Below are 13,286 nucleotides of genomic sequence, written 5' to 3'. Positions count from 1 at the left end.
AATGGAATTTTGATGTGCTGCAACTTGCAAAGGTACATAATTTTTGTTGGTATGGAATAAAATTTAAGTTATAAAATATATATGGGCAAGTCATCGATTATTCTTATTGTTACTTAATTGACCAAATACGATGGTTTCAGAATAATAAAATTAATCACAATGGAGTACTATATTTTCCATTGGGATGCGTAAAAGGAATAAAATTTATCCAGAAAATAACGTAAAAAGGATTAGGGGGAATCACAAGTTGTCACGTTCTTGAACACTTAGCCATGTGAAGACACCTACGTCTACGTGGGCCATGAGCTACAGATTAATACTATTATACCAATAAATAAGCATATTCCTCAAATTAACAAATTTAATTACAATTTGGCTATAAATCAGCTACGGTAATAATAGCCGATGACGACCTAATCAGGTATTAAAAACCCGATTATAAAAGTTCCAATCATTGCGTAAAATGATTGACACCTTAGAAAAATGGAATAACTACAACTGTTTAAGTCCCACTCATTGGTACGAAATTAGGTTTTTAAATTATTTTGTTTCTAGTAAATAGTAAAATTTTAAAAATCAGTAACAGAGGACTCGAATTTTAATATTAATAATTTTATCACTAGATCAACACATACATATATAAAATATAGTTGAGATGGTCTCCCGTGAAATCGATTTCACGGTTAAATCAATTTTTCGAATGACACAACTTCAACATACAAATAACATTTTAACATTTCACAATGACACTACTTCAACATACAAATGACACTTTAAAATGTTACGGTGTCATTTGTATGTTGAAGTAGTGTCATTGTCAAACCGATTTCACGGGAGTTTTTGTGAATATATTTTTGGTAAGGTTATAGATATTACTCAATACCGAAACATTTAAATATTTTTTTAGGATTCCATTTATAGATAAATAGCATAATCTTCATATATATTTTTCATGTTTTCATATAATAAACTCTATAACAAGCAACTAGTAGATCACAACAAATTTCTAATTAATTAAAAATAGATTTTCTGATTGCTAATACGATATGGATCTCCCATTTCAACATCATAATCACTTGGGGTAGCATTAATTTTCGCACATTTTTCTCTAAATCCCCAATAATATAGTTCATTAGTGAGCATTTATTTTCAAGAATTAGTTTAGATTAATAAAAATAATAATAAGATTACAAAACCGATCACCTACCCACCGTGGGCAAGAATAACGTGCCCACCACTGATGTGGCAATTGTAATTAGAGTAAGATAATTTTAATTAGAGTAAGATTTATTGATTCTCTTTCCTAATTAACATTGCCACATCAGTGGTGGACACGTTATTCTTGCCCACGGTGGGTAGGTGATCGGTTCTGAATAAGATTAATTGCTTGTCTATTTTGATAGATTAGATATTTGAGATATCACATAACTCCTGATAATTTATATTATTATATTTGGGTTAAATTTTACTTAATTTATCCAATTAAAATGTAAAATTAAAAAATCTTAATCTTACAAATAAAAATATTCACTTTAATATATCTCATAAATTATTCAAAATAATCACTCCAATCCGAAAGCTTAAATTCTTAATATTGGTCACAACGTTTAATTTTTCAGAACCCCAAATCTTAATATCAAAACAAATGAGGCCTACAAAAAAGTGATTTAAAAAGTTTTCTCGAACAGACTTCTCTTTTTAAAGCCTCTATATATAAAATCATAATAAAAGTAATATAGACCCTATCTATATAAATGGTATTATAATTCTATACTCCATCAAAAAAAAAGGTATTATAATTCTATACCATCTTTTTGGCTTAAATAATGTAACACCATATTAAACTGCAAATACCTAATACTCCTACTAGCATTCTTTATGTGAAACGTTTACTCTGTGTGGTAGACCATATAAATAAAAGGGTTAAGGTACAGATACCCCCTGAACATAACCCCCCTAAAACGTATACCCCCATTCTCCAACTTGGTACAAATTGCCCCCCAAACTCGACGGAAAGTATACAACTAACCCCACGCCACAAACGGCCGTTAGACGCCGTCCAGATTTTTTTTTTAATTATTTAATATTACGCCGCCCACTCCAGCTCCCTCTCCCCTCTCGACACCTGCAGCAGGTAGTCGTGCAAGCTGCCGTTCTTCATGAACTCGTAGACTAAGTAGTGGCAATCCGGCCGCGGGAGGTGGGCCAACAGGGGCAGGAGGTTGCGGTGGCGGATTTCTCCCACCGTCTTGATTTCGGATCGAATTTGCCGCATTTTCTTGTTGAGGAGCTCGCTGTCTTCTTCCGTCAGCTCCTCCGTGTCTTCTTGATTGCGATTTCCTTGCCGTCGCTTCCCGGTAAAATGGCTTTGTAGACTTCGCCGCATCCGCCTTTTCCGATGATGTTGAGCGATGATAATCCGTCTTCTTTTTCTAAGAAGGCCAGGTCTTTTGGCTTCTTGATCAATGGGGAGAATATTTTAATTCCGGTATCCTTGTTTCTGCCGTTGATTAGGAGCAGGAGCAGCTTGAAAACTAAGGAGAAGACTAATCCAGATAAGATTCCTCTGATTACTCCGGCCACGAATCCGAGAGACCACCCGATTATTCTCTTCTTGTTGTTTTTCCTGTGTCTGCGGCCGGTGGGAGCGGCTGACGGACCTCCCGCCGGAGATGGGCCCGGGGCGAGGAACATGGTTGGTAATTTGGAGCCGTTCTTCGCAGCGGCGGGGGAAATTTCGGCCAAGGAGTAGCGTTTTGGGATCGTGGATTGGATTCCAGTCGATTCTGCAGCCACGGAGTGGTGGCTTTGATCAGCGGCAAAGCTCTAACCTACTTCCTGGCATACACTCATTCTTGGTGGGCCCCACATGTAATATTAAATAAAAAAAAAATCTGGACGGCGTCTAACGGCCGTTTGTGGCGTGGGGTTAGTTGTATACTTTCCGTCGAGTTTGGGGGGCAATTTGTACCAAGTTGGAGAATGGGGGGGTATACGTTCTAGGGGGTCATGTTCAGGGGGGTATCTGTACCTTAACCCTAAATAAAATACACGATAAAGTATTTTAAAAAATAAATTATAAAATAAGTTCAAAATGAATTAATTTATCATGGTAAATGACAAATTAATCTATATTATTTTCACTTATCTATCTCATCACTCAAAATAAACATACATGACTAGGGTGTAGTCGAATTGAGTATAACCGAATAACGTTATGCTAAAGTTTGATTTGTTTAGTATCGAGTCAAATTTCGAACTTTATTTATCGAATACATTGAGGCTCACGAACTTAATCGAGCTCATACGAAATTTAGAGTCAAAGGGTTTTTTAGGACAGTAACTTAGATTGATTCGGAAATTAGGACAATAACTTTTGAACTTGTAAAAATAGGACACTAATTAATAAGTGTTGCACCCTCAGGATATTTCTCGGCCAATTATCGAATTTTCGGACTCTCCCGCATGGACCAAGCACATGAAATACTATCTGGAGCCGTAAAAATGATGTGCTTGCCACATAATCAACCCCTCCGTGCGGGTTGTCATGTGCTTGATCCGTGCAAAAAAATTCCAAAATTCAATAATTGACCCATAAATGTCCTACGAGTGCAACGCTTATTAATTAGTGTCCTATTTTTACAAGTCCGAAAGTTATTGTCCTAATTTCCAAATCAACCTAAGTTATTGTCTTAAAAAACCCTCTGACTCCGAAATTTAGATGACTTTCTAAATTTATATTTATATTCAAAATATTAATTATTTTCTTTCAAAAATAAATTATTTCATTCAATATATATATATATATATATATATATATATATATTAATTATTCTTTATAACAAATAGAGTTGATTAGAAATTTAATACAATTATTATAAATTTTAATAGATAAATATAAGTTGTACCTACTAATCATCTATATTTTTCAAGTTGAATCACTTAGAGAATATGTTCACTAGCTAACGAGCCGAATACTACCAAACTCAAATTTAATTTATTTATATATCGAACTTACTAAACAAACTTAAACGAGTTTTTTTGAAACCGAGCTACGAATAATTTGCGAATAGTTTGATTTGTCTGCAACTCTAAAGACCCTCCTCAACAACTCTTACTTCTTTTGTTTCCACTTCATTTTATTCAACCGACCACTTGATTATCTAGCTCGTGCACACACAAATACTCCGGACCACTTGCATAAATATATAAATAATTACAGTACTTAATCTATAAAATAATTACACTTTGTAGTCTTAGATTCAAATCACATAATGGATATATACAATTATAAGATCACGAAGATAAGAGCTAAGGTTTTATTATAACACAACCTTATATATATAATGCCAAACAAAAGTTGGCAACATGGTCCAAACCTAATTAGAAGCAACAACCAACTTCCCACAATCAAAATCAGCCATTCTCACAAAGGGCTCAACGGTAAACTTAGACAAAAACATCTTCCTAAAGAAGCTCACCACTTTGTTATCACTCTCTTGCAACTTACCAACAACATATGCTGTGCTCACAAGGCTAAAGCTTCTCCACCTCCTCTCCTTCCCATACCTCTCCAACCCCTTTGCCATCTTCGCGCAATCCTCCTCGTCTCCCTCCTCCGACAGAGCTCCGCCCAGGCACCTTGCAAGAACCACTGCGTCCTCAATAGCTGAGCACCCACCTTGACCTAGATCCGGGGTCATCGGATGCAGGGCGTCCCCGGCCACACACACTCCGTTCCTCACAATGTCTCCGAACAAAATGTTCCACGGCGACCTAAACTTCAGATGCGCGGACGAGATGTTGGCTAGCTCGGTCCTCTCCACCACATCCATCACATGTTTACGAGCCCTGCCGATTTTGCTGATCACAAACTGCTTCATTTTTGAGGGATCACGCTCGCTCTCATCATCTACGCCAAACCAAAAACATGATTGTTAACAAACTTGTTTTTCGACTATTGTTTGCATTATAATGTCTAGGGTTGATCATGTTTTGCATCTCTAATTTTTTTGCGTTTTTCAAAAAATGTTCTCAAATTTTAGCGTTTTCGAATCCAACGACCAAATGATGAATTACCTTATCAGATAATTACATAAGTTTTGTTCACCTCGCTCACTAAATGACGCCTTTCAACAAAAAAAAATTAAAAAAAAATTCACATAATCACACTCTAAGTTCTCAAAATGATAAGATATATAGAGAGAGCATAACTCAGAGTGAGATTAATTACGTGGAATTTTAATTTTATTGTATATTGTATTTTTTGGTGAAACAATGCAGTTGAGAAGGTGAGTGGAAAAAAATTCCAATTAAGAACTCGAAAAGTGACTAATCATTCCATCATCAAATTCTCCAAACACGGGACGGAAATCAAAATTGTCTAAAACTTAAGGGTTTGTGAATAAAAAACATTAGTGGAGGACATTTTTTTTGAAAAATGCTAAAGTTTGGGACACAACATTATCAACCCTAACATAATTAACCGTAACGTAAACGACCAAAACTAAGTCGAACAAATTAGGAGCAAATTCATTGACTCACATTTGAAAAGTGATGGAGTGAAAGTGCAGAACCAGTATATGCCCTTGCCATCACAAGGTACAAAGCCGATGCGCACACCTCCACCAAAGTAGGCATACAACTTGGGCTCGAAGCCGTGGCCGTCTGGATACACCACATAGCCTCTGATGGCTGCCCGCGCAGCGCTGACCGGACTCTTGAGCCCCAGCCATTGCGCCACCATTGAGTTCACTCCATCACATCCCAGCAACACCTAGCGTTTACTTTTGATGATTAGCTTAGATAAATAAAAATAATAAGTTTTTCTATTATTTACTTTGATAATTTCTACCATCTGAATTAGTTCTATATCATATTGATACAGTGCGATTGGAGAAATCCTAGTAATAAAATAAAAAAAAATCTCAATCATGTATCTTATCAATCAAAAATAAATAAATGCCCTCCTAAGTTTTTGCGGACAAACTCTTTTTTTTTTTCCTTCTTTTACCTTAGTTCTGAAAATAGAGCCATCTGAAAGATGCACTAATTTGAAGTTACCAGATTCCTCAATGCAAACAATCTTGGAAGAGTATCTCACACTCCCTTGTGGCAATTCTCTCTCTAGAAGCTCTAGTAAGTCTGTCCTTCTCACACATCTGCTCTCAAACTTGCCTCTACATGTTACAGATAATTAGATCATTTAACATCTCCGGCAAATAAAATAGGGGTAATTAAGGTCTAAATACAATTACGTTGTTTAGTGCATCGACCATTTAAGTATATATGGACATTTCAGGCATCCACCTCAGCATTAATTTGGGTGCAAGCAATTGACTACCGCGTGAAGAATTAGAATAATTTAAAATTTGTATTTAGTTCACTTGCTAAGACACAATTTGGTAAAAGTTTGTGTATTTAGACGGAATTAGCTCTAAGACTGGGAAATCATTTTTTTTTTTTTTAATATAATATCAAGAACAACCAACTTACAGCTTGAAATCTGTCTCAACGCCCTGCTCTGGACTAGAAGAGGTGGAATCCAAGCTACCGACTTCGAAACTAACACGAAATCAAACCAGCAAATTAATCAGCAAACGAATTGAAATATAAATAACACAAATTGGAGATGCGAATACCCTTGAATCGGGAGAGAATCGGCTCTCATGGCGTCGCCGATTCCGACTGCATCTAGAGCTATCCACGCGTTCGTCCACATGGTTAGGGCGAACCCCGTGGTTCTCAATCCATCCGACGCTTCCAAAACCAAGCTCCGAATCCCCAACCTTCACACAATCATTTCGTCAAACAGTTGGGGTGCATGAAAACACAATTTGTTGAAGGAAGTACCTGTGAAGTCCGAGAGCTGTGGTGAGGCCAGCTATGCCGCCTCCGACTATCAAAATATCTTGCTCGTGGATCGTGGCTTCCATTTGGGTCTTCGTTACCGAGAATCGGAGCGTGATGAAGAAGAGAAGTTGTAGTTTTGGATGAATCTGCGCTCTGTTTTTATAGGGAATGATGATTTATGCCGTGATCGAAGACGAATGCAAATTGGCTATCGCATTGACCGGAATTGGGTAACACGGTATGGGGCGGTATGTGATGAATAATTTTTAAACTTAAAATCAATCTTCTATTTAATCTAATGGATATTTTCTTTTTTCTTTTTTACAAGGAGGGTCATTAACAATTCTTCAAATTAATATTATAGATAAATAATTTTATTAATTGGAACGTACTGAATATGTGATGCATGGTTTTAGACATAAAGTGATCCATATATTGAATTGATGTAGGATTTTAGTTGCATAAATGTTTTAATATATAAAAATATATAGTTGGAAAAGATTGGGAGTATTGTGATTTGTTCTTCTTGCAGTGCTTTATCTGCTCCTCCTCCTCATTCATTATAAATATCGTTTGGCGATGTCGACATTTTGAATTTTCATACCAAATGTAACCTTATTCACTTCCATTAATGTCGGTTTTCATTTTCATTATTTTTGTTTTATACCCAAAAAAATGGATGTCAAAAAGAAAAGAAAAAACTTTAAATAAAGTTAGCTTAAAATAATACTCTTTCCGTCTCACTAGATAGGCTTAATTCTTTTGGACACGGAGATTGAAAAATTTATTTTTGAAGTGAAGAGTGGTGTGGTTTACATCAATTAAGCATTTTAAAGAAATATACTTTTTTCACTTAAAATAGAAAACGAGCAGACAAAGGGAGTACTTTTTTTACTAATAAATATATACAATCACAAAAATTATCACTCTCCATCCATAAAAAATTATTCACATTGTAGATTATATAAATTTTAATAAAATATTAGCGGAGTAAGAATCTCACTTTACAGTATAAGTGAAATTATATGGACTCTATCTATTATTATAAATGAAAGTGATAAATTTTTAGTGGACAAATCGAAAAAGACTATGACGATTTTTTTATGATTGAAGAAATTATATAAAGTGAATGGAAGGACTAATATGTTTTGTTCTCGAGCCTACGGATTGAAATCTATTAATATACAATTATACAAAGACTATGCATCCGCACCAGTAACTAATGATTAACTATTAATTAAAAATCTATTAGTTTCAATTAGAATTTAATTTGATTAAAGTTTAATTGTTGATTAATTAAATTACAAATAAATAAAAGGCATTGGGCCCGGTTGCTGCATCCAACCTACCGACTCTTTTAGATATTGCGAGGCTTTGTACACAGTCATTAAATTATTGAACTTCCCAACTTTTTTCTCTCTCTAAACTTTGGAAAGTGGAATCAACTATAGGAAAAAAAGGTTCACTTTCCCAATAAAACATACATGAGGTGTTTGGCTAAGCTTATTTTAAAGAGTTTATAAGATATTTCAAAAATTTATAAGATATCATTTTTAAGAGCTTATAAGTTGTCAAAGTGTTTGAATAATTGAACTTATAAGTTAGAGAGAGAAAATATTTTTTTAGAGAAAGAAAATCGAAAAAAAATGAACTTAAATGATAAAAGGCATTGGGCCCGGTTGCTGCATCCAACCAGTACCGACATCTTATAAAGACCTTCACCAATCCAATATTTTAATAAAAAAATTAGTATTTCTCTTTGTTTCACATATACAACCAAATATGTAGGCTTACATTTGAATAGTGATGGATTGAAAATGCAATACCAATACACAACCTTGTGATCACAAGGCACAAACGCGTAGGCATAGATATTGGGCTCGAAAACATGGCCATCATGATACGCGACGAAGCCTCTGATGACTCATCGCGCATCACTAACTGGACTCCCGGAGCCCCAGCCATGAATTCACTCCTTTGCATCCGATCAATGCCTTTCAATTTTTTATTTTTTTGATGTTAAGACAACATAAAATTTGTTGTTTCAGGTTTTGTTGGTTTGTAGGCAAACTCAATTTTTTTTTACTTACTTCCCTTAGTTCTGAAAATAGGGCCATCTGCGAGGTGTACTAATTTGAAGTTGGTAGGTTCCTCAATGCAAACAATCTAGGAAGAATATCTCACACTCCCTTGTAGCAATTCTCTCTCTAGAATTCCTTACAAGTCTGCTTTTTTAACAATTCTGCTTTCCGACTTGTCACTACATGTCAAATATGAATGTGAAAAATAATTATGTTTCGATCTTCAAGCAGAAACAGAACATGGGCAAATAATTGATTTCTACATCAAGAAACCAACTTACAGCTTGAAATCTGCCTCATGGCTGGAATATAAGCAACTGGCTTCAAAACTAACGCGAAGAACCAGCAAATAAGCCAACAAAACGACATAATATAAGGCGATTTTGAGCTGTGAATATGCAAGAGCCACGCCTACCCTTAAATCGGAATAGACTTGGCCCTCACAGCATCTATAGCTAGAGCCAAGTCGAGTCTAATATCAAAAGTTCAAGCTGTAATTTTTAAGAACTCAAGCTCGAGCTTGATTACTTTTTATTATTGAATAACTCCAATTATGGTTCTAAACATTAGGAAATATAAGAATCATGCATGGTGAAAAAGTAAAAAATGCCACCTAATCTTAAAACATGGTATAAATTATAAAGACTTCTTACTAATTCAAGATACATATCATATCTTGAATCGAATATATTAAGAAGATTTCTCAATAACTTGCACTTGCACATGTTCTCAATAATTCTGGCAATAACGAAACTAATACAAATTGAACGAAATCCAAATAAATTGGAAATATAGCCCACGCTTAGGTGAGACTTGCTCTGATGCCTCAGCTTTGCCACTCGGACAAGACCTCATCGGTGGACCATTAAACAAGCAACACCGATTTTTTGTAATCTCACGACAAGCAGTAACAAAAATAATACGAACACGAACATGCTTCCAAATGTCACAATTCTCAGCAGAAAAGCAATACAAGGCTAAAATCTATATATAATGAGCATACCAGTTCCTCAAGCATCAGCTTAAAGCTTCAATGCCTTTGGCCCTCGACATGTATCTCCGAGTGATGTGTTCTTCGCCAATCTCATCATAATAAGGCCTAATAAATTTGTCAAAAAATTTATCATCTGTAAAAGAAGTAACAGCAGAAAGACTCGGCCACTTTGCAATCAGATTCCTACTTTCCAGAAGCCTCAGAATTTGCAGCCGCGGCGCAAGCCTCTTCTCTATGCTGCACCCGAGTGCTGACGGGGAAGTGACAATGCTGGACATATCGTACTTCCTGGTAGCAAGCAGAAGCTCTATCACATTCTTAATTTTATTTCCAGAAGTCGAAAAGACTGTTGGTTGCTTCCTAAGAATCACGAACATGTCATTATCAGAAAATCCCAAATTGCGGAGACTTTGCCACTTCACTTCCCACATCCTCTTACTCTTAAGGGCAAATAAACCAACAAGAAAAATGAAATTGACAGAAGCCTTAGATGCCCCAATTTATATGGCCTTGTCTACAGATTTCCTCATAATATGAGGCTTCACCAAGAAGCATCTCGGCCGAATATAGAGGAAGTGCTGGATACGCACCATAGGTATACCGCAGCTCTTGAGAATTTCCACATTCGGCATTAAGGATTCATCCAAATCTGTTGTCAAAAACCAGGCAGATCTTTTCAAAAGTCTGGCCACTTCATGACCAGATTCGAGGAAATCTTTGAGCTTGGATAATGAAGGAATGATCCTATTCTTCGTGCTTGAACGTAACATCGAAATATGACTGAAAATTATTTGGGCAATCTCCTCGGGAGAAAGGCCCAAGTCTTGGAATACGTTGAATTTGAATCTGATGCGCTCAATTCTTAACCCTAGAATCGGAGGATAATAGATGACGATTTTCTCGAGCTGAGTAGTCGTAAAGCTATTCTCTTTGAAGAAGGATAGTACTGAATCGGCTCTTTTAGGGCATCTAGATTTGGGAGAACGTGATGCAGCTAGTGAAGCCGATTCGGGAGAGAAGTGGTGTTTGTTGACCAATACATCGTAGATTTTAAGGTTAGGGATCTGTCTTTCCACTTTCGAAGTGGAGAAGAATTGGAATGCGGGAAAGAAATGAAGATTTGAGTTGCTGAGAAATGAATTAGGGTTCAAACGTAAACAGGAGAGGTTCTTGCGTGCAATTGCAATCATGTTGATTGATATAAATAGAATGTGTGTTCGGAAATGAAAGGGACTTGCCTGCAAAATCAAAGACTCAAAGCTTGTCGATTGAGGGTTTTTGAACCAGCGCCGTCGCCATGGCAGGGAGGGAAGAAGCTTTAGTTTCAATAGTCCAACAGATCATTTTTGCTTAAAGTTGCTGAAAATAAATCATTTTTCGGAAATTTGTGATAGTTTCCAAAAATACACGGTGGATTAATTTAGTGAGAATATACTGTATAAAATTAACTTAAAAATGAAGTAAATGTTAGTCAAAAAAAGAGAAATTCTCCTATTTTTCAGAGATTTTTTCCCCCTGGTATTCTAAGTTCGAAAAAGAAAAGGGAAAACCTATTTGGCCATATTATGGTTGACCTATAAAATCTATGTATTTAATTTATAATATTTAAAATAAAATTAGGATTTAGTTAGTGTTATTTTTCACACATTGTAGCTAATTTTTTTTTAATATTTTTTTTAATTTTTTTACTTAAACAAAAAAAAATAATAAAAAAAAATTGCAATGTGTATGTGTTGATATTGGAAATAGTCATTTGAGGAAATAAACATAATATTTGACCAATAATTGAAAAAACATAAAATCTGGACATTTATTACCTGTAAAGACTGTTTTGCCCTTAATTAGGGTGGACTGGATTCAGATCGAATTCGGATTTGCGCGGGTTAGGTACATATGGTACTATTAGTATCGTACGTGCCAACCGGAAAAAAAAAAAATCTAAGTAAATAGGTACTTATGGCACTAATGACACAAATATGACCATAAGTATCATTCGTGCAGCACCCTAAATGGATAATCTAAAGGGGTTATGACCAAAAAATACACAAACTTTGAAAAAAGTTACAATTTTCACTTGAACTTTTAATTAAGCCCAAAAATACATGAATTTATATTTTTGTTGCAATTTTCACCTAAATTTGACTTTCAATAAAATTAGAGCTTAATTGACAGTCGGAAATTAACTTGATGTTGGTCTAACTTTTGATGATGATGAGTATTTAGAAGCTCGAAGGTCTAAGAAGACAAAAATTAATATATGTGACTTAATTTTGACTGTCAATTAAGCTCCAATTTTGTTGAAAGTCAAACTTGGGTGAAAATTGCAACAAAAAGTATAAATTCATGTATTTAGGGGTTTAATTGAAAGTTCAGGTACAAAATTGCAATTTTTTTCAAAGTTCATGTATTTTTTGACCATAACCCCTAATCTAAATTATAAATGGATAATCTAAACCTTACGGAAAGTGTTCAAAATGATCATATAATAGTAATAATCTATATAAGACAAGACAATGTATCAACACAAGTATATGATACTAATGACACTAATAGTGCCATCATGTATACCAATTTACTTAGATTTTTTTTTTCGGTTGGCAATAGTACCATATGTGCCTAACCCGCGCGCAAAATCGAATCCAGTCCGCTCTAATTAAGAGCAAAACAATCCTAAAACGTAAAAAATTGCTAGATTTTGTGTTTTTTCAATTAGTAATCAAATATTATGTTTGAATCTTCAATATGGCCATCCGACACTATATTCTCAAATAATAAAACTAGCAGCATTCTATTTTTATATTGAACAAAATATTTAAATACATAAATTCAAAGTTACTATGATTAGTGATGTCCATGGCTAACTGAAATTGGGTGATTGACCTGTGGTCCACGGTTCGGATCTCCTAATCATTGATCACAGACTAAAACTGAAATCGGAATCGGAATCGTGAAACACCTGGTCAAGTTCCGGGCCCAAAAATCTAGAACCAATGATTAACCGTTGGGTCGAAAATTGTCGGTTAACTACCAAAAGAACAGTGTGGATGAAATCAATTGAGTATTGTTATTTTTTTAGAATTATACTAATAATTCTTTTGCTTGAAATCAAAATAGTGTACAAAAATAGTGTGCATGAAATCTATCGAGTAATTTTGGCAACTCTTGAAATTTTTGTTATGTTTTAAGAATTGATTTTGAGATATAATAATTTTTATTGGTTATGTAACTACGTTGCTTAAGTCGGAACTATATGTTGTTGATATCGAATTAAATTTGAATTTTGCAATTTGTAATTGGATTATGCAATTATTTTGTTGCATATAAGCCTGTCCTTTTTTGTGAGATTTATTGCTATTAAC

The 13,286-nt window shown here is 34.9% G+C and overlaps 4 protein-coding genes across 4 annotated transcripts in view; all 4 read right to left on the bottom strand.

Moving 5' to 3' along the window:
- Nucleotides 1–13,286, bottom strand: part of LOC130992384 (T-complex protein 1 subunit beta-like) — a 629,300-nt gene that overhangs the window by 420,803 nt on the left and 195,211 nt on the right. The window lies entirely within an intron of this gene.
- LOC130992736 (monooxygenase 2-like) lies at nt 4,297–7,306 on the bottom strand. Its single transcript, XM_057917475.1, has 6 exons — nt 6,853–7,306; nt 6,642–6,788; nt 6,496–6,564; nt 6,014–6,179; nt 5,545–5,776; nt 4,297–4,912 (listed from the first exon to the last, which is right to left on the bottom strand). The coding sequence occupies exons 1-6, from the start codon at nt 6,933–6,935 to the stop codon at nt 4,380–4,382; spliced, it is 1,230 nt and encodes a 409-aa protein (XP_057773458.1). The 5' UTR covers nt 6,936–7,306; the 3' UTR covers nt 4,297–4,379.
- Nucleotides 9,606–10,358, bottom strand: LOC130993359 (uncharacterized). Its single transcript, XM_057918218.1, has 2 exons — nt 10,115–10,358; nt 9,606–10,032 (listed from the first exon to the last, which is right to left on the bottom strand). The coding sequence occupies exons 1-2, from the start codon at nt 10,356–10,358 to the stop codon at nt 9,956–9,958; spliced, it is 321 nt and encodes a 106-aa protein (XP_057774201.1). The 3' UTR covers nt 9,606–9,955.
- LOC131009941 (uncharacterized) lies at nt 10,428–11,117 on the bottom strand. Its single transcript, XM_057937341.1, has one exon. The coding sequence runs from the start codon at nt 11,115–11,117 to the stop codon at nt 10,428–10,430; it is 690 nt and encodes a 229-aa protein (XP_057793324.1).

Source organism: Salvia miltiorrhiza, chromosome 1 (assembly GCF_028751815.1).
Source record: "Salvia miltiorrhiza cultivar Shanhuang (shh) chromosome 1, IMPLAD_Smil_shh, whole genome shotgun sequence".
NCBI classification, from domain to species: Eukaryota; Viridiplantae; Streptophyta; class Magnoliopsida; order Lamiales; family Lamiaceae; genus Salvia; species Salvia miltiorrhiza.
The sequence above is the reverse complement of the archived record's forward strand: the minus strand, read 5'-3'. Positions and strand labels throughout refer to the sequence as shown.

What these genes read in the sequence shown, in the direction of transcription:
- LOC130992736 (XM_057917475.1), bottom strand. Translation starts at nt 6,935, where the DNA reads ATGGAAGCCACGATCCACGAGCAAGATATTTTGATAGTCGGAGGCGGC. An exon ending in ACAGCTCTCGGACTTCACAG is followed by an intron (nt 6,789 to 6,852) that starts GTACTTCCTTCA and finishes GATTGTGTGAAG; the next exon opens with GTTGGGGATTCGGAGCTTGG. An exon ending in GATTCTCTCCCGATTCAAGG is followed by an intron (nt 6,565 to 6,641) that starts GTATTCGCATCT and finishes ATTTCGTGTTAG; the next exon opens with TTTCGAAGTCGGTAGCTTGG.
- LOC131009941 (XM_057937341.1), bottom strand. Translation starts at nt 11,117, where the DNA reads ATGATTGCAATTGCACGCAAGAACCTCTCCTGTTTACGTTTGAACCCT.
- LOC130993359 (XM_057918218.1), bottom strand. Translation starts at nt 10,358, where the DNA reads ATGTGGGAAGTGAAGTGGCAAAGTCTCCGCAATTTGGGATTTTCTGAT. An exon ending in AATTCTGAGGCTTCTGGAAA is followed by an intron (nt 10,033 to 10,114) that starts GTAGGAATCTGA and finishes CAAATTTATTAG; the next exon opens with GCCTTATTATGATGAGATTG.